Here is a 24,880-nt window from a genome sequence, read left to right as displayed (position 1 = left end):
TGTGGTTCTCAAAGGGAGTTATGTGCTGTAACTGCATGTTAGCAACAACAGCCAGGTACAGTAACTGCCATCGACAGTGGCAGAAATGCTGCACAGAAGTACTGGGCGGATTGATAAACTGTTGTTTGTCTAGAAATAATTACAGACATTACAAACCATAAATTGTCATTTTTACATTTCTGAGTTTTTTTTGTGTGCAGATTAAACAAACAAAATACAACATAATTAGTGAGATTTAGAGATGTTGGTGGGTATTCTTTTGTCACTGTGGAGAGAGCCAGGCTAGCTGTTTCCCTAACTAGGCTAACTACGTCCTGATGCTGTCCATATTTATCACACAGACATGACATTCGTGTCAATGTTTTCATCTTGTTCTTGGAAAGTACATAAATAAGCATATTTCTCAAAATGTTGAACTATTTCTTTAACATGTGTAGACAGAAAATTTGATATATTCCCAAGCACTAACAGATTTTCACATCAAGAAACACTGCACCCCTTGAAGTATATTATTTGTGCTTAGCTGATTGCTCCAAAATGTAATTCTTGCTTTGGGAGAAGAGGAATCAAGGGGAAACAATGGACTTTTTAGCAGCTGTGATCTCTGTTTTAGTGAAATATGATAACAATTTTCCTCCTCCCCAGGTGCTCTTCCGTTTGGCTCACACTGTTCGTTTGAACGGGATGCATGTGGTTGGTCCGTGTCCAACCAGCATTCGGCCTGGAGAAGGGTTGCTGGAGACGAGCTTCTGGAGAAAGAAGACATGCAGGGTGTCACTCTGCCGAGTACACCAGGTTGGCAGTGTGTGTGTGTGTGTGTGTGTGTGTGTGTGTGTGTGTGTGTGTGTGTGTGTGTGTGAAGTACATGTGAATGTGTATATTAACACCTCATACCCCTATTTTATTACTATACATATGGTGAATTTCGTCCCATTCTGATTAATTATTGTGGTGTGGAGAAATGGAAGTGAAAAACTCACTCAAAACAAATCTCACATTGCTTAGTGTTGAAACTCATCAGTTTTATATCAAACCGGTTTTCATTTATCGTTCTTTCTAGACCCAGCTATTGATAGGAATGCCTTCTTAGATTACAACCATAAGAAGTTGCATCACACGACCATGAAGAGTTCATATGGATTGTTTAAATACAGCTGTAGAACATATTTGTGCTAACACAACTCAAAATGGCTTTATATTTAACCCAATGTTACTAACTGCTTTCATCTTTCTGAGTACAGTTTTTACTTTGCTGCTGGTTAGTGTCCAGCAATAAAACAAGTTCAAAATGTATGGCTTTAAAGAATACAACTAAAACTTTTCTAACTATTACTGTATCTCTTATGTCCATTATTTTGATAACAGTTTGTTTCATGACCTGGTTAGCGTTCTGCTGTGTCACATTTGTTGTGCGCCCCCAGGGCACTTCCTGTTTCTGCAGGTAAGAGAGAGAAATTCCCTTCGAGAGGCATCCATTCAGAGCTCCTCTTTCCCTCCCCCAGTCTCTACTACTGCCTGTCAGGTCAGTTATTTAGACAGATACAGTAGCTTAATAATTTTGTTGATATATTTTTGTTCCCTTCTCCTTGTGAGGTTGCTCTTTGGCAACAAAAGATTTTGTCAACAAATCAAAGAAATCGTGTCTGTTTTTCTGTGCAGATGCGTTTCTCGCTGTACCTGTATGGGGACTTTAATGGTTCATTGCTGGTGGCCATAGAGGAGAATGGGACCACCACCGCATCACTGGTCTGGGAGAGAAATGGTCAGTGTACAGACGACTGGGAAGATGTTGCCTTGCAGCTTACTGGCCTTCATCATGGGTATGTAAAATGAAAGCAAAAGGGTAGAGGAGCAGATGACTATGTTACACTGAAGTGCTACAGCAAAAGAATCAGGCATCATCTCTTGTGTATAAAAGTTTCCTCCATCATTCACCTTTTTTTCTCTTTGTCATTCAAAAACAAATGTTATTTCACATCATCTGTTATATTTCCTATTTTCCATGTCAAAACCAAAGCTGTTCTCAAGCAGCAGTGCCATTACAATTTTACAGTCATGCTGAGGAGGTTGAGCATGACTACATACTTTAGATTGATAATGAGAAAGATGAAAATTGCTGCTTTCATCTAAAGAATTTGTAATAATTTTGAAGAATTTATTTATTCTTTACTACCAGTTGTTTTGTACACAGATTGGAATTGAATTCCTGTTGCCTTTCACATAAAGACAAAAACTGTAAATTCTCTAAATATACAAATGGTATGTTCTTAATTCCAGGTTCCACATTAAGGTGACAGCTGTGTGGGAAAAAGGCTCCAATGCTGATATTGCTCTCGATGACATTGCAGTTGGAGCAGCCTGCTTCAACACAGGTAAGCTGTTGCTAATATGCCATCATAAAATGTTGGAGACCATAACAGAAATGCCACCATTTAATTATGGTTCAACATATATTTGTGGCAATAATTATGTAAAACCAATACAAATAAAATATATGTTTAGTTTAAGTCGCCTTCGCCAGGGGGAGTAAACATCTAAGTTACTGGTCACACTAGCTTCTCTTTCATAAAGGGAGCCTGTGTAACATTTGAATGAAGAAATATCACTGTATTTCACATGCTGCATGAAAAATATGAAAAATAAAATGCTAAAATAAAACTTTTATCTAGATATTGCTGTCTATATGTTGTTGCTGATTCACTTGTGGCTGCCTCACTCTAGATGTAGATCTAGATCAATCTTAGGAAAATGAGTTTGCTATTATTGAAGGTACCCTGTGGAATTTTGTACCACTAGTAGCACTATGGAGAAATATTTTTATGAGCTCACGTGTGGTGTGATACATCTTCCTGACATTGCTGAGTCGGTGGCAGTAACGCGCAAGGAAGCGCAGCAACGCGCCAACAAATGCAGTGAAGCTAATAAACATCGATAATGCATAATTTTAAATGTTGCCCCCTTCCTGATTTCTTTTTTTTTTTTGCATTTTTGTCACACTTAAATGTTTCACATTATCAAACAAATTTAAATATTAGTCAAAGATAACACAAGTAAACACAAAATGCAGTTTTTAAATGAAGGTTGTTATTATTAAGGGAAAACAAAATCCACGGCGGTTAGACCTCAAGGATACACACAATGCGTTTTGGTAAGTTTTGTTAACACTAAATGTTAACATAACTTTTAGGAAAACTCCTGTAGGGCTCACTGTTCAGCAATGAACATGTTATACGGATTATGGAACTGGAAGGCTAACAATGCCCAACAAGACTGTCTGTCTTATACAAGCATCTGCTAATATCTCTCCTTATTACTTTTAACTTAATGAAATCAAACTCTTGCTGAATGAAATGGAGAGCAGAGGAGTACAGGGAGTCCTCCCAACTGTTGTTGAGACTAACTGATGACTGCTGTCTTTTGCTCAGAGCTGCAGCAGTCCTCAGTCATTCGTTTGATGCCCCATTTCAATGATTGGTAGTGACATGAGGTTAACCAACATTTAATGCTTTGCTGCAAATGCAGTACCGCAATATGTGTGCCGACATTCCTGTGTCGGTGCATCAGACTTTTTATTCTCACAGTCATGGTAGATGGACTGTACTTATATAGCGCCTTTCTGACTACTCAAAGCGCTTCAACTACATATCACATTCACCCCATTCACACACATTCATTCACTGATGGCAACTGCTCATCAGTTGGAAGACTAATCATTCACACACACTCACAACTGGAGCAATTTGAGGTTCAGTGTCTTGCTCAAGGACACTTCGACATGTGGGCTGGGATCGAACCACCGACGACCCGCTCTACCACTAAGCCTCAGTCGCCCCAACATTATCAACAGAATGTGAAGAAGTAACAGTTCTGACTTTATGTCAAAGACTTCTATGTATTATGTTGCAGAGATATCTACTGAAGTTAGCATGCTAACCAACTAGCCCCGGCCTGTCCTATGTTGTAATACCATGTCCAGTCTGCCCTCAGTCCAACATGAGAGGATGAAGAAGTAGAGCTGCCTCGGGCAATCTCTTGATGCTGCAGCACTAGCTGCTCTCCCTCTCCCTCACGTTCCTCGACCTCTCGTTCCTCCGCTACCTTTACTTTGTTTCTTGCCACCACTTGATCTTCCCTGTCTGACTGGGTGTGAAATCGCTGTCATCAGTCTAACAAAAACCGAAGAAGACAGCTTACTAGTTACATAGTTTGCTAACTAACTGAGCACTGATAGTGCACTATTGATTCGGCGCTAACGTAGAAACATGACTGTAAGATTTCATCTTGCTAAGTAGTGGAACAAAATAATTTCAAAAGTACACTGTTGTAATGAAAATGTAATGCTGGCTCTAACTTACTGAATCATTAGAAGGAGACTAACTTGATGGAGGGGGTGGGGTTATGCGATTGGGGGCAGTGGGGGTGGGGGAGGAGGAGGGTGGAAGGAGGTGAAATACTACCCCCTATTTGTTTAGAGCATGTGGCCAGGAATTACACATTGTACCTTTTTAAAGGTAGGATGGTTTAAAACCTCCGTGGAGGTACGGTGATAACAGTGGTGTATGGCTGTTGCTCAGCTCCAGCTGGGCAAGACTAGAACATTTTCTAACTGATATCAGGGTCATTTCAGGATCCCAGAGTAACTTTGGTAAGCCAAGTTTAGTGGGTCTCCCCTCTCTGTGCTGGGATCTTATCCAGCTAGAGAGACTTGCATGCTTTTATGGTGTTGAAACTACACGTGGAGGCTCCTGTTGCTTTAGCAAGTTCAGCAATGCCACATTGGTTTCAGGGAAGGGCCTGGCAAAGGACAGTGGATTGCCTGTAAAACCTTTAACTTTTACAGAAACTACATTGAGTGAAACCATGGAAATGGACAAAATCCACTGTGTCTGTATGCTAAATAGTGAATGAAGAGAGAAATATATTCATGTTTTCCTGCTCAGGAATTAGTCTGAGGAAATGTCTTTACGTTCATCCGTAATACCTGTCCTTGAATTGCTCTTATTTCCTTTGATCCGTGTCACTTTCTGTCTGGATATAATTTATGCTTCAGAGATATGCAGATGGATGACTGACTCCTTTTCTCTTGGCTCCCACATTGGCTCCCTGCCTCTCTTCAGATCTCAACTCTCTCCTGCCCATGATGGACTTGGAGGATTTCTTAAGCCCCCTTCCAGAGCCTTCGGCCTCAGGTAGCATTCAGCTTCATCTGTCACCTTGGATCCCTTGTGAATTTCCATAACGTTCCCTCGTCTACCGAGTAATTTTTAATCCATTCTGCATGCAGAATTTACATACCAGGTGGTGGATTGTACACTCGCAGTTTCTCTTGATGCTTGACGCTTTATCTACCATATCAGCCAACCAGAAGCTTTTAACCCATTATGCATTCAGCGCTCACATACCAGGTGGTTAATGCATTTTCCAGTGACTCTCCTAGATGTTGTGCCATATGTGTGTTTCTGTTCTCCAATGTTCAAGTGTTTATCTTGGTCTCTCACATTGCATTTTGTCTTGTGTTTTTGTTATTTATACAGTACCTACATTTACCAACTCATTCAACAATTATAAATCTCCCACCAGCTCATGTCAGTGTTCTTCTTTTCTTTGTCTCCATTTTTCTAGAGGTTTCTTTGATGACGTGGTGGTTTAACTCCTGCGGAGCGAGTGGTCCCCATGGCCCGACCCAGGCCCAGTGTGACAGTACCTACAGGAACAAAAATGTCAGTGTTACTGTGGGGAAGGAAGGCCCCTTGAAAGGAGTCCAAACGTGGAGGGTACCTGCTACTAACAGATACCTGTAAGTGATAGAGGGGATGGTTTTGATGCTCATCTACCTGAGCTTTACGCTGGAAGTTAACAGGCTGGTCAGACCAAAACCCACAATGAATTAATCCTACTACCAAATATTGCCTGCGTAGTCAAAGCCTGATATATCTTATTCCTCTGTGTCATAGACATTTATTGTTGTTTCTTGTCCCAAAACTATTAAAAACACATAAATGAGCCACACTGTTGCACTGGGTGACATGTTCCTTCATTACAGTGAACCAGGGCACTGTAATATATTTTGAGTCAATCCATGTATACCATCCTGCTGCCGTAAAAACTGAATTATCCATAGTTTATTTCTAGAAGTTTAGTCATCGAAAAGATAGCATTCATCCACATGTGTTAATATTGATGTGTGACTCAGAGAGCTGGGCTCTGTGACAATTTAGAGGTGTGACTGCGTGCTGGGGGACTAAATTATTCTGGCCATGCTAGGCGTAACTGATTGTTGTCCTGCCAGATCAAGACTTCAAGCAATTTGATTGTCTTTGCACAGCCAGTCATGGGACCTCATTATCACACTCACGACATGAAATGAGGCAACAGAAAAGTGGCAGGGTTAATCATAGGATTTACAGGGTGTTGAATTACTTTGGCTAAATTATACACAGCTGTACTTCATGCCAATATCAACACGAAGTGTTTGTAAGAGGAAAATCTTTATAAAACCACAGGTGTGATTTGTGTGTTATGACAGACTTCTATAGGTGTTTTCTCAAGTGTATAGCAATCTATCTATCTAGTGTGATATATAATGTGGAACTGTGTAATCTCCCTCAGGATATCTGCCTACGGGGCTGCAGGAGGGAAAGGAGCCAAAAACCACAACAAACGCAACCATGGGGTCTTCATATCTGCCATATTTCCTCTGGAGAAAGGAGATATACTTTACATCTTGGTGGGCCACCAGGGAGAGGACGCATGCCCGGGGGTGAGTAGGCTGGAAGGATTCGTTGACGTGTGATGTCCCACTGGGATATCTTTTGCCAGAGAGGGGAGACAAGAGAGTGACCTAGATAAAAAAATTTTGCCTTCTGGATTCATACTTTTGTGACTACAGCTTCTTTCTTTGAAACTCAAATCTCCCTCCCCCTTGTGCTGTAGAGAAATCCCCACACCCAGAAGATCTGCCTGGGAGAGTCATCAGTGATTGAAGACAACCTTGGAGAAGAGGCCGGTGCAGAGTGGGCAGGGGGAGGAGGCGGAGGAGGGGGAGCCACCTACATCTTTAAGGTGACAGAAGAAACTTTGTGTTGTTTCAGTATCGTGTGTCCTTTCTCTGGGTTTGTTTGATGACTTGTGCGGATTAAGTTTATATACTGATAGGCATAGAAATGTCTGTAGGGATATTGAAACGATTCAGCAGGGTCTCACACTCTAATCCACAGGTTTAGATATAGATTGGACATACACTAGAGGTTGGAAAGCCGTTGTATCAGAGAATTGGCACAAGAAAAATGTTCACTTGTCACTTTTATTATGATCTCCCATCGGTGCTAAAATGGGGGTTCCTGGGTCATGTTCAATTTGCTTTTATTCCTTTTTCATTTGCAGTGAAATGTTGAGATGCAAATGTACACTTGCACCACTGAGCATGTACATAGTTGAAAATGCCTCAAATGAGTGAGATTTACAGTAATGCTGTCTCATCAGATGGAGAGAGGTGAGCTGGTTCCCTTGCTGATTGCGGCTGGCGGTGGAGGAAATGCCTACCTGGAGGACCCGGAGTCCAGTCTGGACCAGATACCACTTGAGCAGTACGAAAACAGCACCACAGCTCCCAGTACCAACGGTCGAACTGGCCCTGCAGGTACTATATTATCGGTCATTCTACTACCAATGCGGATGTACTGTTTGTTTAAAGGATTGACTCAACTAAACTACAAAAAAAATATATTTTATTACTTAACCTGTAGTTGTATCTAGTCATACAGACAATTTGTGTTCTAGGTTTTGAAATATCTGACTTTGAGATTACTCCCTCCACCCTAACAAAATGAGGGTGAATGAATTTTAGTTGTGGTGCTCACAGCAGTGAAAAATGACATTTAAAAATATCTCTTTCCCGTTACTCTTGATAATCCACAGAACATGCACCTCTGAAAACTTTTGACAGTGGTCTGTAAGTAATTTAAAGGGAACGTTTTTCTTGGATTTTTAAAGTATTTTTGGGTTCCATCATAGAAAAGGTTTCAGTCGTAGTCATCTGTACACTGTTTTCAGAATCAAGATGTTTCGGCTCCCATCCACAGTTGAGAATGACTTTTGATTCTGAAAACAGTGTCCAGATGACTACGACTGAAACCTTTTCTACGATGGAACACTCCTGGACGAATGAGGGACTACACCATCTTGTATTTTGGGTTATTTCATTATTAGGTCAACAGTGGAGAGATGACAGAAAATAAAGGCAGAGATATTGTGAGCATGCAATAGAGGTCCTGGCAGGACTTAAATCAGGGACGTTGCGGTTCATGTTTTAATTATGGCCCTTAAAAATATGCAAAATTGTCAATTTACACACTGAATGCTGGTGTTTAATTACCTTTTCAGGACATTTTACTGTGTAATGAAATACTTTGTAATGAAATATGCCTTCAGATCAGTAATAATTTAACATTTCAGAAAAAACATGTATTACAAAGATGATGCCAATTTTTTTTTACTTGTAAACCCCCCCAAAATCATTGTGACTTGATGAAGGATCCCATGTTGAGAGCAACAGCAAAGCTGGAGAAGAGAGTAGATAGAAAACTTCTCAACTAGTTCAACTTTTTTACTGACACACTATGGTCAACACAAACAAAAGAACAGAATAAAACATGACACAACACATGCTGTATAAATTATGTATAAAATTAACAATAGTAGTCATTATTCCTGACGACACTAAAGTTTGGCTGCAGACTCAGGTGTATGCTTTACAATCACAGAGAGGTTAAGTGCTGAAGTGCTATAAGCCTTAGATGACAACAGGCTTTTCTCCTTGAAACTTATTAAACTTTTGTGTGATATCAAAAGCACGTTTTTCATTCCTCTAAAAGGTAGCGTTAAAACCTGCCCATAGAGACGTGTTGGCTGAAGGCCACGAGAGGATTTGTTTGTTCTGTATACACACACACTTGAAGCAGCACATGTTGGCATGTATGCATGCTCTTACACAGCGGGATGTGTTTGGCCTGTGGATAACGGGATCTATCTGGATCATATTTTTAGTATCCTGACAGGTCCTGACCTTTGAAGCAAGACATATATGGCAGAGAGGTCTCTCTTTGCTCTTGGAAAAGCCTGCTGGAACATTCTCACTAAATCCCCTCTGACCAACACAGACCATCTATCAGCTCATCTTATTGAAACCTCCTGTGGGATTGTTTAGATAAAGATCTGAGGGGAAATATGTAGCTCTCAGTAGTGTGTAGAGGAGGTGTGTGTGTGTGTGTGTGTGTGTGAGAGAGAGAGAGAGCTGCATGTTGAACTGTGTGGCAATGCTGAAACTGATTTATTTAAAACCGGCTTTTATCTGCTCATCAGCGTAGATTAGAGGCTTTGATCAGCTGGTGATTTTACCTTTACAATTATTTTTCATTGCTGAAAGGTCTGCAGGTCACTGCACTGTGGCAAAAGTTAAATTCCGTAGAATTTAACTTTTTAAAAATTCTTTATATATAAATATGAAAAGGCGACAATGTAACTACAGTAGCGTGTGGCTGTGGATGGGTTTAAAGCGATTAACAAAAGGCAAAAGCAACAAAGAACTGCGTTCTTGTGTATCTTTGTTTGGGAGACTGAATGGCTGAAGCCTGGCTGTTGACCCTCTCATGTCCACCCACCAGCTGCCTGTGAGCAGAAACAAAGAAACCCAACAACAAGAGCTCTGTGCTGTCTCCTCTTATTTCTGTGCCATGTCTCTGCTTGCTTCACTCAAATCTCCAGCAGGAGGTCTTCCCACCATGTCAAACTTAGTCTCGACCAGACTGAGCTCTTTTCTTGGAAAATCTCCTTTCGTACTCCTCGATAGGCCCTATCATGCCGAGCAGAACCCGATTTGCTGGCTGAACACCCAGTCAGACTGCTCTCTCTCACTGAATGCCTCTGCCGCTGATTCAACGTGCTCAGACAGATCAACAGCCCCAGTAACGGCTGACTAGAGCCAATGCAGCCTGACATATGGCAGAAATGGCTGGCGATCGTCAGCCACAGATGCTCAACAAAACAGCCCAACAGCTGACGGACCTACCACATTACTCTGAACACTGCTGCCCAGACTGCCAAGGATCTCGATGTAACTTGAAGGGGGGGTCTCCTCAGACTTAACACTTTAAAATCAGTTTCAGAATCACTCCTCAAGATAAAAAATAATCTGATCATGTTCAGTTCTAATCAGTGAATCATTTTTAGTCCCTACTGCTGTCTAACTTTGCAACAATTTTGTTCCTTTCTTCTTAGCTGTAATCATAGTTTTTTTTAACCTACACAATATGTATGTAATATGTATGATATAGTGTTCTTGTTTCGTGTTTGTTTCCCTGAAGGTGGAGGTGGAGGCTGGAAAGATAGTCCCAGTCCTCACCTGATGGCGGGAAAGTCTCTGGTGGAGGGTGCTGAGGGGGGGTCCTCGTGTTCCCTGGCCCTCTCCAAGCTCAGCTGGTCCACCTTTGGGGGTTTTGGAGGTGGAGGTGGAGCCTGCACAGCAGGAGGCGGCGGAGGAGGTTACAGAGGTAACAGTATTCTGTCAGCTACCCCTAAACTACAACACTTTACCATTTCTAACCCCTGCACTAAAGAACAAATCACTTTTATGTCTATTATTTTCTTCTGTCTTGTCATTTCATCCCAGACACTCAACTAAACTCCTCAAAGAAGAATATTCATCATTTGTGTGGCATAAATGTCTTTCTTAAAATACTTAATTTGATTTGTGCTTCAGTCTAAAGCATAATTTATGCTTGTCTGGTCTGCTCTTGACAGTTGACTCTTTACAGAAAGTACACAATTTCAACTGAAACGTAAAATTGTCACTGTCACATTCATGTACAATGTTGTCAAGGACTACTCCGCAGTGCCATTTGATAGTTAGTTAGTTAGTTTGTTGCCATGGTAATCATACATAGTAATTATACATTTATTTTTATGCTTTTATCCTTGAGTGACATAACAGCCTGCCAGAATCAACAGGATGGAGGAGGTTAATAGTAAGATCACTCCAATCTTATCACAACTTTGTGTCTTTCACCAAGGTAAAAATGCTGGGTGTTGTTGAACATGGTGTTCGAGAGAAAACTGTCAAAAGTGGCAACACCAACAAACTGACAAGCATAACTGAATCAGAATGGATTGGCACATTATAATACTGACTGATAGGAGAGTTCACAACATGCATTTTGTGACAGGAGGTGATGCTGCGCTGACGGATGAGATCACAGCCGACGGTCAGAATGGAGTCTCATTCATCCATCCAATGGGAGAGATTTTCCTTCAGCCTCTGGCAGGTGAGACTGACTCAACACATCACATCATACTGACATGAAGACAGTGATGCTGATAAAGATAGTGTGGAGAGTGGAGTAGAGAAAATAAAGGAGAAATAGAGGAGAGTAAATAGCAAAGAGAGCAAACTCCATCTACTAATGAAGACCATGAGATGCAGTTGAAAGTCTGGAAAAAGCTAATTAGTGGACCTTGAGTTAAGATTTGTTTTGGTCAAACTAGAATACAATTGAAGAGTTGAGTAGAGTAGAATAAAGTTGAGTAGAGAGAGAGTAAATGCCATCTGCTGATGAAGATCGTAAGATGTGGTTGAAAGCCCCGGAATAAGGTCGTAAATGAACATTGGGTTAGGATTATTTTGTCAAATTAGAGTTGAGTAGAGTAGATAGAGTAAAGAGCAAAGAGCGCAAACGCCATCCACTGATGAAGGCCATGAGAAGATGCAGTTGAAATAGTAGAATAGAGTGCAGTAAACAGTGATAGAATAGAAAGCAAAGACAGAGAACACCATCTGCAGATGAAGACTGTGAGACGCGGTTGAAATCTCCGGAAAAAGATGGTAAGTGTACATTAAGTGCAGAGTGTTTTGTCAAACTAGAATAGAGTAGAGTAGAAAGAATAGATAGCAAACTCCATTCGCTGATGAGGACAGTGAGATGTGGTTGAAAGCAAATGAAAAAACTAGTAAGTTGACCTTTAGATATTTTTTAAATCAAACTAGAACAGAATAAAGTAGAATAGACTAGAATAGAAAAAATAGAATGCTGGTGTATATCACATGGATAATGCAGCTTAGTGGTGGTTAGTAGCACTGAAGGTCTGCTGAAAGTTTCCTAGCAACAACTCAAATTTAAAATATAAAACTGAAATCAATAAAGAGATGAATAGTACATAATATGATAATAAAATGGAGGAAGACTACACTATTAAACATCTCATTTAACGGACGTTAACTCCAGGTAATAATCCCCCTGCGTTTTATTTTTGCAATAGTAATATTAAAAACTCAAGGACACCTTATAACATGTAGTTGCATCACTGTTTAGAGTCACTCCGGGAACAGAGCATTAAAAATGGCTGATCCCAAAGCAAAGAGACACTGTCGGTGTGAAGATTAAATCCTGAGCTCTTGGGTTTCTGTGCACTTAGTTCTCCAAGCAATTGATCCAGCCAATGCCTCAGGGTGTACCAGTGTGTGTGTGTGTGTGTGTGTGTGTGTGTGTGCGCGCTTGTACCTGTTTTTTGTGACAATGCCGGCCATCTGATTCTCATTATTTAGTGGGAGGAAGAGGAAGTGCTGTCAGTCATCGCTTCCAAACACAGTGACTGCATGAAACACGTTCGAAGCGAGATATTAACAAAGAGATTAACTTAAATGGTTATAACTGAATTCTTTAATGTAGTTAAATCATATTCTTGTCTTTAAGTGACGAATCAATATATGACACACATGGCACAAGCCTACTTCTCCTTATATTCATAATTTGTATCAGGAAACAATGGAGCACTGTTTAGGTCACAGATTAGACTAAAGAATAATTTAATAATGGAAAAAAATATCAAATTACAGCCTAATGTATAAATGTTAAGCCAATAATGATATTTCAATGTATTACAACCACATACTGTGTTTTACACAAATACACACATAATTGATCAGAGATTAAAGGACAAGGCTCTTACTGTCAACAAATCTCATGAAAACACTAAAACAAACAGTGTGTTATCTCTCAGTAATTTCTGACTTCCCTATGTGGTCTGTGGCTCTCAGCCCTGAGACCATTTGTTCCTGCTGAAGATGCAAATCTTTAAAAAAAGAGTTCATGAATATACTTTCATTTTTATAAACGACTAACTAATTTCCTAAAACAGCTGGATACTGTAGTTTTTAGTAAATGTTACTCGAACAGGAGTAAATAGTGCATTTGTTGGGGACTATTTTCAGGTGCAGATTATTACACATTTGCTGCTCTAGCAAGTATTTACAGCAGTGGCATGGTGTATGTGTAATTGACTCAAAATAAACCACAGGGCCCATGTTCATGGCAATGAAGAAACATGTCACCCAGTGCAACAGTGTGGCTCATTGATGTGTTTTTAATAGCTTTTGGACAACAATTAAGCTCTATGGCACAGAGGAATGAGCTATAAAGCATCAGGCATTATACTTGTGAGAGGGTTCAGTTCATTTTTGGGTTTGATTTGGTTGCTGGTTTTCTTTTCATGGGATTTGCTGACAAAAAGAAACATATAGAATATATCACCAGACCTTGTTGGAGTAACCTGCAAACTTAATGATCTCCCATCTCTAACAAATAGTTTGTGTCTGGTGTTTGTGTTTCTTTGGATCCATGTGTGTCTGTATGTGTACGTTGTTCCCTCTAGCCATGGAGAGTCACGGCGAGTGTGAGATCAAGGTCCAGTTGAACTGCAGCCACTGTCAAACACAGAGCTGCAAACGAGATGAAGATACTCACTTTATCCTCTGTCTCTGCGACGATGACGAAGTCCTGGCCAGTGACAACCTCACATGTATCGGCACTGTAGGTACGTAACAAACAAACAGTACTTTTTCTTTTGGATGACAGCTATTACGTGTTAGCAGTTCATTTTAATGCCAAACAATAAATCCATAAAAATTCTTTCCAATCTAAACCAATAAAGCATATAAACACTAAACACTTTTGGACGGCTATTCATCGACCCTCTCCTCCCCTCTCTCCCAGCAGCTCCTCAAGGCCCGGCTCTGCAGGGCCAGATGTCGACATCTTTGATCCTGGCAGTTGTGGTCTCCACCATCGCGAGTGGCATCACGCTGATCTGCGCCGGCGTCATCCTCAGTAAGAGACTCTTCCAGTTCTGTGTGCAGTCTCTGCCCTCCACCTTCCACCGGCTGTGAGCACAGCTGGACATACAGATTCTTCCAGATGTTACTGACAACAGAAATTGGAACACCTTTGATAAGTGTTGGTTTAAATGCCCGCCTCTGGCTGTGTGCCGGATGATTAATAGAGCTGTGGGAAGGATGTGGTTTTGAATTATATTGTCGCTGACACAATATGAAGTGAGCACATATGGACACTTTTATTACAAGCACTTATTTCAGGTGATTCTCTCCTTTCAGTGGCTTTGTGTGAAAACAATCCTGACTTTTTTGTGCCAAAGAGTGTGAAGCAAGATTATACTGCAGATGAGCAGCGAGAAAATGCAGTTAAATACCATATTGTTTATATGTTGTATTTATTGCCTACAGATTGCTCTCATGGAAGCATGAAACGGTAGAGATGCACTGTAAGCATCTCACTGTATGACTTTAATATAAAAATACATCATTGGCTATAAAAAGGACTATAGGAAAGGTTTGACATTTAACTAGGGAGTTTCTCTCAGTTGGAGATGTGCACTGATGAATGAGATTAGATTAGATTAGATAGCAGTAAATGTCAGGTGTTATGATTCAGTGGCTGAAAAAAACAGAAAAACCTGAAACAATCATGGTTATATAGACATGAAGATTAGAAAAATATGGGAAAACAGAGAACTGTGATAAAAGACTAGCCTTTCAGTCATTTTTGGGAGGCGCACAGTGACAATCACAAGTTTATTTTAACCCACGGGCATTGACTCTCTATGAAAAGAGTGTTAGGATATAGCAAAAAGACTTCAGATGTGATACAGCACAATGCTATTCACACAAAGCACTGTGATTTAGAGTATTTGGTGGGCATCTGTTGTTGAATTAAGAGATGACTAGATTTGTCCGATTTCTGTAATATGAGACGATCTGACAGTCAGACATGCTGTAAAATGCTTTACTGATGACTTGCACAAATAAACTGCTTAAAATAGGAATAATTAGGGAGTGGCTACTCAGTGGCAATAAAACTCAAGGAAAGAGAAAGAAAAAACTGAGGGATAAAGAGACAACCACAATCTGATATTTAATATGAATTCTGATTACATTACATTACATTACCTAATGATACTAATGTTGCATAACTTGGTCTCAAACGCTGCTATGCAATATATATTGTTTAATGTTGACTTATATACTAAACCTTGTTATATTAACCACAGACACTTTATATAAATACAGTTTGTATGCAGTCATTCTGCAGTAATATAGGACAGTGAGGGATTATATATCTTTTTTTTTTTTTGCACCTTTGTCAACTTTTTGACAACCGTCTGCTGCAGATAATTCGGAAGGGAATCCTGACATTTTGGTTGACCCACCCACTAATTCTTCACCAAGTGCTGCTTAAGGTGTTTGAATATAGATTATCTCTCTCTCTTGTCCTCTCTGTAACCTCACTGAAAGTGCTGAATATTAAGTGAATCTAAACTTTAAAAGAAGCACAGAAATCTGCACAGCGCTGACTTCCTGTATAATATCAATTCCATTTTCAGCTGTCTGGGCTTGTACACTGTCTGACAAGAAAACCAGGCATAACAAAAGCAGTTTGGGTTTTTGACTGAACTAATACATACAATAAACCTCTTGTAAGGAAAGTGACAAATAAAAAGTAAATCTGACTGATTAAAGGAGCAATATGGAGATTTTTTTCCCCCATCGGAAATGAGACCTGAGCAAGCTAAAGTCAGTTTTCCAGCCAGCCCAAAAGCATAATATCTTGGCAACTTTGTGGCTTTTTGGTAAGACCTGTTCTGGTGACCTTTAATCTAAAACCACTGTTGGACCATAATTTTCCCTTGTTCACAGGAAAGGCAAACATATTAGCAGATAAGACAGACATGAAATTTCCTGACTCTGCATGCATACTCTCATGGGGATTAACCCTTTTTTGTGGGTGACAAACCTTACATACAACATTACTGGTAAAGCTCTAGGAACAGCAAGGTCATCGGTATGTTGTTCGCTCTTTCAAACATTTTTGTACTTGTGGAATTAAATTAAAATTGCACCCTCTAGAAAGAGCTAGAACGACTCTTAGATTATCTCTACATCACTTGATAATAATACATTTTAGTGGCAGACCCTCATATGATATGTGCTGGTTTCTTTACAACAGTAGAATACCAGAATACCAGAATAATGAATGTTGAGAAAATGTAATAAATTGGTTCTTCCTGCTGATGCAGACAATCAAAACAGAACTATAGGGGAGCACTGTCCTTTCAGGAGATGAGAGATTGGGGAAATGGGAAACAACATTGATACGGCAGTCATATTTTAGAAAAATGGGAAATGCATTAAAGTAAAAAGGACAGGTTAGCTAGGGTTAAGGTCAGCCAGGCTGGCAAATATTAGTCATCAGATAAATGGTCTTTTCAGATAAAAGACACAAAGTCTGGAACAGAAAAGACAGAAAATAAATGAAAATGTTAGTATGTATAACTATAATGGAAAAAGTTTGAGTTTGGTATAGGTATAGGTATAGCTACACAGATGCACTCTGTGAAATCAGAGTGTAATCAGACAGATAATAATCGCAGATAAGATGTTTGTTTTGCTAATTACAACCAGTCATGAACAAATAGCTGTGGAGTGTAACTGCATGACATCGCACTCATGTAATTACCAAAGTGCAAACTAAGCTGACTTCTATCCACAACATAATCAGACAAACGTCTTTTTTTATGAAAAATGGATGAACTATTTAGCTAACTGCGTTGTGTGTTATTGTGAGAATTTGCAAATGAATAAATCAAATATTAAAGAAAAACATGACATTTGTGCAGTTACATACATGCTGCTTTCCGTTGCAAAAAATGCACCTACACACACCCTTCAGGTTAACGGTGTCTCTTCACCTGAGCTCTCCCCCATGCAGGGAGGTAGTCTGTTCCCTGGGCGCCCCATCTCCTCCTCCTCCTCTTCCTCCTCCTCCTCCTCCTCCTCCTCCTCCTTCTCCTCCTCAACCCACCCCTCATCCCAACCCCCCTCCCTAGCATCTGCACCGGGCGATGGCTCGACGGCACCTCTTACCTGCACGCAACGCCCCCTCCCTGGCAGACTACCAACCTGCATCGGGGACGTGGTCTGCCTCAACGGCGGGTGAGTCCATACTCACTGGCACAGACAATCTAGGAGCAGTAACCAAGGAGAGGACATCCCACCTGCATCCCACAAAACCGTGTGTTTGTGTGTGGAAAGTTTTGTCTTCTTAAAAGGGAACTCCACCAATTTTCCACATCAAAGTGTTTACAGGTGTTGGGAAGTACTACTGCAAATGTGGAAAAAGTTGTATAAAGCCTTTTGTGGCTCCAGAGGGAGCTGCGCGAAGTCCAGTGATGTCACTTGAGTCAGCGTCAGTTGGGACTGAAGACAAGTTTGAAAATGAAAAAAATCTGGGGGTGTGGCGTTTGAAAGAAGTGAGCTTACCAGACCTCTGTAGCCCAAGGCTAGTGGCTCAAGGCTACATTAGCTGCTACTAGCAACACACCTGAATCTCCAACCGAACTGTTGGCATTGCATTGTGGGTAACATAGGCACCAGGGTTCGACAAGTAAGACAAAGAAGACAATTTATCTGATTCTGCTGCATCAATTTTTATCCCATTTTTTAAACTGTCCATTGTGTCCAATAGTCCTTTAAGAGTGCAATGCTAAATCGGTGGAGTACTCTTTTAAGAACAAAATGACTGTCTGTGAGCCAACAACAAACATTCTCACTTTTTTACAACTGTTTTCTCACTGGCTCCTAAGAATGTTCTTTTTACACTGAAAAGCATCGACTCCTGAGATGTGGCTTGACCCCTCCTTGTGTTACCGCTCCTACAGTCAGCAGATAATCTGGAAGTTGCTTCTACAACTTACATGCAAGTGTGGGGTCCAGTTAGGATTATAATTTTTAAAAACGTCCTTTGACTTAGAAGTTATTCAAGCTCGTCTCTGTCCTGTCTTTGTCTTTAGTGTGGTACCGCAGGAAGAACGACTTGCACGCAGTGAGGGGGCGTCTGCAGAGTCCAGAGTACAAGCTGAGCAAGATCCGCTCCTCCACCATCATGACGGACTACAACCCCAACTACTGCTTTGCAGGGAAGGCCGCCTCACTCAATGAACTGAAGGAAGTGCCGCGCAAGAACATAACACTTCTCAGGTACAGAACACCTGGACACGATGTCAGAATGTCAGTTTGAGCTTCTAATGGCTCTCTGTGCCGATGCCCAGACTTACAGTACGCGGAGTGCCTTTGTACCGATGTTTTCACTTCAATTGTTGTATTTTTCACTTTATTTTTTCAGAGCTCTCGGCCATGGTGCATTTGGTGAAGTCTATGAAGGACAGGTTCTGGGGATGAGCAGTGATAACAATCCCATGCAGGTGGCCATAAAGGTCAGCTCGCACTCTGTTAGGCACCTGAGGACAAGTGGCACCAAAATGTTAGATGATAGCACCTCACCGGGAGCTATGTTGATTACATATCATCTACTCAACAAAATCCCACAGGGGTGCTCCTCCTTCTTAGATCTAAAGGTCACACACACACAATTAGGATTTGAAAAGACAGGTTTTTGTGATGCATTTATTTAAAGAAAAGTTATTTGCTTTACTTACTACATAATATGAAAATGTAATAAGGTGGTTTTGTTGTGTCTGTATCTGTTATGAAATCACAGACTGCAAAATCATCACTGACTGCACAACATGACTGATAACTGTGAAAAAGATGAATGCAAATTTGTTCAGTCGGTGCCCTCAGATTGTTTCGCTTAAAAACTACACATGGTAAAAAAGAAAAAGCTGAGTGAGCTCTACATGGGTTTGCCTGCTTTTCAATAGTCAGTTGATTAGGTCTAATGATATCTTTGCTCTTGAGAATGACACACATACACACACACATACCTCAAACTGCTTCTCTGATTCTTTCTGCTCTACAGACTCTTCCAGAAATCTGCTCCGAACAGGATGAAATGGATTTCCTGATGGAGGCGCTGATTATGAGGTGCACCATACTGCAGCTTTACACTTCCAGTGCACATCACACACACCGTGCTGGCCACCATATGATTTAGTTCACACGTTGATTCACCCAATGCATCCTTCTTACAGCACACCTGACACATGTGAAGCAGAAGTATGCTCACATCATCAGACAGCAACTGGCTTTGTTTTATAGCTAAATTGTTCTTCTGAGTTAACAGGAGGAGATAACAGCTAGAGCCAGATGTGAAACTTTACCCATATAATGTAGCACACATATTGGCCTCTCATATCATTAGCTGGTTGTTTCAGCTAATTATATAAAAGGCCAATTAGTCAATGACAATCATGTCTGCAGGGATATGTTTTGATCTCAGGAAAATAACTATAATACAGATAGTTGAATTATAGTTTATGACCTGTGTGATGTTAATTGGTAAGTACCAGTAATTAGTCTCTATCCCAAACATCTGTTGGGCGGTTTTGCTTTATTAGAGATCTTTTTAGAAAGACAAGACTTGATCCAGATCAAATAGAAAGGAGATTTCAGGGAGCAGTAGGGCATCCTTTACTTGCTATCTTCAAATCCATGTGTTGTTATTTTAATAGTGTTATCCTTCACATGAAAGTCCAAGTAAGTGCAGAGTAAAACCCTTAAGATTAAACCAGGGAGTGAAGCATCATCTTGTTAGACCCTTTTAGACTTCCCTGTGTGGCTTCATTGGTCCAATAGTTTCAACTGTGAAAAAGATATGAGACTGACAGCCAAGATACTGATGAAGCCTGTCAGCAAAAAATGTCTCTTTTCACATCATAATTATCACACTGCTTATAATCTGCTGTAGCAATTGGAGAGAATGTTTCAGAATTTTTTACTCAAAACTGCTGACAATCGTGTCTCTTTGCACTTTCAAATCTTCACTTGCTGGTTAAAGCTTCAATTGGTTTTGTAGTTGCTTAAGAGTTTTCCATTGATAGAATTCCATACATTTCAAGCAGACGCATTTGACAATATTTGTAGTATCTCTTACTACAATGGTTCCCAAAGTGAAGATTTATTCATTTTATTGTTAAAAATGAGGCAACATTTAGACTACATTAATTTGTCAACATATTGAAACAGAAGAAATAAGCAAAACATATCAAACTCATTGTAATATAAATGTTGTTAAATATGCAGTTATGCCCCAGCTAATGACATGACAGCAGTCAGAAATAGTGACTTTCAGAGTAAGAGATGGAAAGAGTTGTTGCTGCAAATAATAGTTTTGAAATTATGTTGATACATCTCAGCTCTCAGCACAGTCTTTAAATGTTATAGCAGATGTGCACCTGATGCATGCATAATGTGTGATGTCTTTGTTGTATTGTTATTCCAGGACAAAACTTTTAAACATAGTGTGTACCAGCACCCGTCTTCTCTCTCTCTCTCATCTATATTGTCATGTCTTTTGCCTTTTTCATGTCACACAGCACATTTTATGTGAGTAACACACATAAGTGCAGGCCTGCTAACTAAACCGTTGTTTACCGTTTGTCCACGCAGCAAGTTCAGCCATGAGAACATTGTACGCTGCATCGGCGTCAGTCTGAACATCCTGCCACGTTTCATCCTGCTGGAGCTGATGACCGGAGGAGACATGAAGAGCTTCCTGAGACAGAACAGGCCACGATCTGTACGTCTGTACTACACATTTCTGTGCGTGTGTATGTGTGTCTGAGGTGTGTGTTTGTGTGGTACACTAAATCGAGCTGTGCTGTATCCAGGGCCAGACCTCTTGTCTCACCATGCGGGAGCTGCTGCAGATGGCCAGAGACATCGCCTTTGGCTGTCGCTACCTGGAGGAGAACCACTTTATACACAGGTTCAGATCCACATCCAGTTATTACTGCTAAAAGCTAAATTTAAATACAAACTGATTAAAATGTGGTATCAGAGCTAAACTTTCTTGTGTGTGTAACTGTGAGAGCTACATGTAAAAAATGCTTCATCACATTCGCATTCTGCCGCAACAAAAACACTTGAGTATAATATAATATATTATTAAATCCAGGAATTTATTGTTTTATTTTAAATATTATAAAATGTGTGAAAACTTGATTAAAAATCAACGAGACAAAAATACTGGTAGGTGAGAAATAATGAACAATTCTGTAATTTCCCCATATAGTCATATATATTGACTTGGACAGACTGTTGCATAATCAGCCACACATTTGATAGATTTTCTGAGCTGTTAAAGGTAAAAATTGATTTATATCAATTTAAATCAATCTCTTTTTTAAAAATGTGGTTATTTTTCAACAAATGAATAATAATCTGAAACGAAGAATAAACTATGAGCCTTGTTTATCATACAGTAAATGATCCTGTAGAAAAGGTTTCAGTCGTAGTTATCTGGATGCTGTTTTCAGAATCAAGACGTTTCGGCTCCCATCCGGAAGTCATTCTCAATTGTGAAAATGGTCTGAGAACTCCGAAATTTAAAATACTCTGTGTTGCTTAGGCCCTGCCCTCAGGGAGGAGTCTTCCTGAGTGTCTGCTGTTTACCCTGCCTAGTTTCACCTGAAACTAACCTTCTTTTGTTTCCATGATGGCCCAGTAATCTGGCCTATTGTTCTCTGGCTGCACCTCCCTCATCACTGTTAAGTACCTGATTAGCATATGATTGGCTTGACCATGGTGTTAATACACTGTGGTAAACGGCTGGCAAGTTGAATCTCAGACCACCATTTCTGTTTAAAGAGGCCTTTGACTGCAAATTGATGCAATCCGGAGTTAGCGTGTCATCTGTGCTAACTCCGGATTGCATCAATTTGCAGAGCGCCGTGCATTTGCATCTAAAAGCTACAAACCACACATTTGAAGACAGCGAGGTGAAGATTCTAAGGAGAGAGAAGAGTTGGTTTGAAAGAGGAGTCAAAGAAGCCATTTTTGTGAAAAAAGAGAACCCCTCTTTGAACTGAAATGAGAATGACTTCCGGATGGGAGCCGAAACATCTTGATTCTGAAAACAGTGTCCAGATGACTACGACTGAAACCTTTTCTACAGTGGAAAACTCCTGGACAAATGAGGGACTACACCGTCTAAATGATCCTGTGTTTTTCAGAGACATTGCTGCTAGAAATTGCCTGCTTACCTGCCCTGGACCAGACAGAGTGGCCAAAATTGGAGACTTCGGCATGGCACGAGACATATACAGGTCTGTATGCTGAATCTGCATCATCACACACTGGCAGTCCACATAGCAAAGCACGCAGGATGATTTACGATGATGTCTGTCATGGGAGTCCAGGAAGCACTGGGTTGATGTGGTAAATGGAGGACCAGTTAAAAAGCTATCTTGTTGTCCTCCGCAGGGCAGATTCAAAATTTACTTACAGAGTTCATGGCCTTGTGGTATTTACCTTCACTTCTTCTCTTCTAAATTGGTGATAAATGGACATTCCTAAATCAGATTTTTTTTCTTTTCTCAGAGCCAGCTATTACAGGAAAGGCGGACGCGCCATGCTGCCAGTCAAATGGATGCCACCGGAGGCCTTCATGGAGGGAATCTTCACTTGCAAGACTGATACGTGGTATAAATCCTAAACACATAGTATATACAGTAAGGCTCCAAAAGCATGAATCCACAAAGAGGAAGTGTTTTCAATTTAAAAATTAGATACAGTTTCCTTTTTACTCGGTTTGAGACCTCTCATTTAAGAGTGTTACTTTGAACTTACACAAATTTGTAAGTGTTTATGTGTCATGTGTTCATGCTAATTGTTGTCACACCACATACAGAACATTATTCAAACATCCTAATAGACATTTCTGGATAACATATTTGCATTTAAAATCGTTTTTCATTTCTAACAGTGTCAAAGAGCCAACTTGTTCGTTGACGAGTAACCCAGCACCTTATTGCAGCTAATTTAAAAGTCTCCATGCAGTCAGTACAACGCAAGATGGAGAGATTTTCACAAACTGAGTAATTTTACTCCTAAATGAAACCAGACAGACCTACAGAGAACACTCAACATCTAAAGAGCAGTATATCAAGTAAACATCTTTACAAGACAGAACAGCATCTGTATTCAAGACACAGTCAACAGAACAAAGAACGCAGTGTGGAGCAGTGTCCAAACTACTTCTCAGATGACAAAAGAAGTCAAATATTCAGTGGGCCAAACAACGTCCAAATTTCACTTCGGAAGATTGGAAAAAAAGTTTGTTTACAGATCAAGTATGACAAAAGTCTGTACTTCATAGATGCAATTACAGTATAATTCTTTTGTGGAGATGGCAGCATAACAGATTTATACAGCAGTCCATAAAACTCAAGAGTCGAACTTGGTGGTGTATGTACAGAATCAGCTTACAGTAACTGTGACAGCAGTGAAGTATAGCTAAATTCAAAAGAGTCACATTGTTCCTTCTCTCTTTAAGTTCTTGGAAGAGGAGTCATTTTCCAGCACGATAGTGAAAAATTATATAATCTAAACCAAGCAATATAGTTTAATTAGAAATATTATTTGCTTTCTTTAAATGTTATAAACATCTTGGCAGTGCTTTCAGATTTATGAACCACACTGTACTTGATTAAAATACCAGACTGTAATTGCTGATGGGTGAGAACCTTGGACAAAAAGCATTAATTTTGTCAAAGAGAAAACAACACTAAAGACTGCTGGGGAGGTTTGTAGTTACATGCAGACGCTGCATTATTACATCTGCAGCTGGTTGACGTATTCTTCAGTGAAATATATAGTATTGATTCTGGTATCCTCAGTCTGAGCAACAGGCAAGGTTCAATATGTGATACATGTGATAGAGTCAACTCAGCTGTTGATCTGTCTCTCCCCCTGCAGGTCATTTGGAGTGCTGCTGTGGGAGATCTTCTCTCTGGGTTACATGCCGTATCCCTGTAAAACCAACCAAGAGGTGCTGGAGTTTGTCACCAGCGGAGGCAGGATGGATCCTCCCAAGAGCTGTCCGGGGCCTGTGTGAGTACTGACAGGAAATACATCGAAAGAGAAGAGCCTGGGTGTAAAGTTCAAGCAGGGCACAACTGGGACGATTTTAGTCAGACTTGAGTTGCCTTGCTTGGCATTTCTTCGCAATGTCAGGCTGATTTTCTCAGTGTAAATGTTTCACTAAGACTCTACCAAAAGAGAATGCTGTGATGATGCAAAATGGATCCCCCTTTGTTGTTTTTCTTTGCACAACACTATTCTTAAGTGGGGATCGTAGATCAATGAAAGATAATCGCTTGTGCAACATATGACTTTACAGATAAGACTTATTTTTCATAAAAAATCTTTAGAAATAAAGGCACAGAATCTGCTTTGTCTACCCCCTTTGATGTGGAATTGATTTAATTTTCTTCTTTTCTCTCTTAAATGGTGATGTATAAGCAGTGAGGACAAGGACATTTATTATTATATTATGATAATACCATTTGTCTACATAGTTTATGTAACATACAGCCTAATCAATATATCTGGAATTTGTGTCTGTTACTATGTAGCTATCGGATCATGACCCAGTGTTGGCAGCACTGTCCCGAGCACCGGCCCAACTTCTCTACTATCCTGGAGAGAATTAACTACTGTTCTCAGGTACACTTTATATCACATGTCTGCAGATACATAAAATTGCCGTTAGTTTTATATAAATGTAAAATTTATTTA

At 40.2% G+C, this 24,880-nt stretch overlaps 1 protein-coding gene across 3 annotated transcripts in view; it reads left to right on the top strand.

Annotated features, from left to right (window-relative positions):
* ltk (leukocyte receptor tyrosine kinase) overlaps positions 1-24,880 on the top strand; it is a 58,398-nt gene that overhangs the window by 29,974 nt on the left and 3,544 nt on the right. For all 3 annotated transcript variants that reach the window (XM_044166040.1, XM_044166041.1, XM_044166039.1), the window contains 22 exons: positions 646-795; positions 1,422-1,522; positions 1,660-1,820; positions 2,278-2,372; positions 5,118-5,189; positions 5,623-5,797; positions 6,610-6,760; positions 6,934-7,062; positions 7,483-7,639; positions 10,362-10,547; positions 11,220-11,318; positions 13,702-13,863; positions 14,043-14,156; positions 18,193-18,379; positions 18,525-18,615; positions 19,161-19,225; positions 20,750-20,879; positions 20,971-21,068; positions 22,315-22,407; positions 22,682-22,783; positions 24,059-24,193; positions 24,718-24,808. In XM_044166040.1, coding sequence (XP_044021975.1) covers positions 646-795; positions 1,422-1,522; positions 1,660-1,820; positions 2,278-2,372; positions 5,118-5,189; positions 5,623-5,797; positions 6,610-6,760; positions 6,934-7,062; positions 7,483-7,639; positions 10,362-10,547; positions 11,220-11,318; positions 13,702-13,863; positions 14,043-14,156; positions 18,193-18,379; positions 18,525-18,615; positions 19,161-19,225; positions 20,750-20,879; positions 20,971-21,068; positions 22,315-22,407; positions 22,682-22,783; positions 24,059-24,193; positions 24,718-24,808 — 2,744 coding nt within the window. The remainder of the gene's footprint in view (positions 1-645; positions 796-1,421; positions 1,523-1,659; positions 1,821-2,277; positions 2,373-5,117; positions 5,190-5,622; positions 5,798-6,609; positions 6,761-6,933; positions 7,063-7,482; positions 7,640-10,361; positions 10,548-11,219; positions 11,319-13,701; positions 13,864-14,042; positions 14,157-18,192; positions 18,380-18,524; positions 18,616-19,160; positions 19,226-20,749; positions 20,880-20,970; positions 21,069-22,314; positions 22,408-22,681; positions 22,784-24,058; positions 24,194-24,717; positions 24,809-24,880) is intronic.

Source organism: Siniperca chuatsi, linkage group LG15 (assembly GCF_020085105.1).
Source record: "Siniperca chuatsi isolate FFG_IHB_CAS linkage group LG15, ASM2008510v1, whole genome shotgun sequence".
Classification (NCBI taxonomy): Eukaryota; Metazoa; Chordata; class Actinopteri; order Centrarchiformes; family Sinipercidae; genus Siniperca; species Siniperca chuatsi.
Note: the sequence above shows the minus strand (reverse complement) of the source record. Positions and strands in the feature narration are given on the sequence as shown.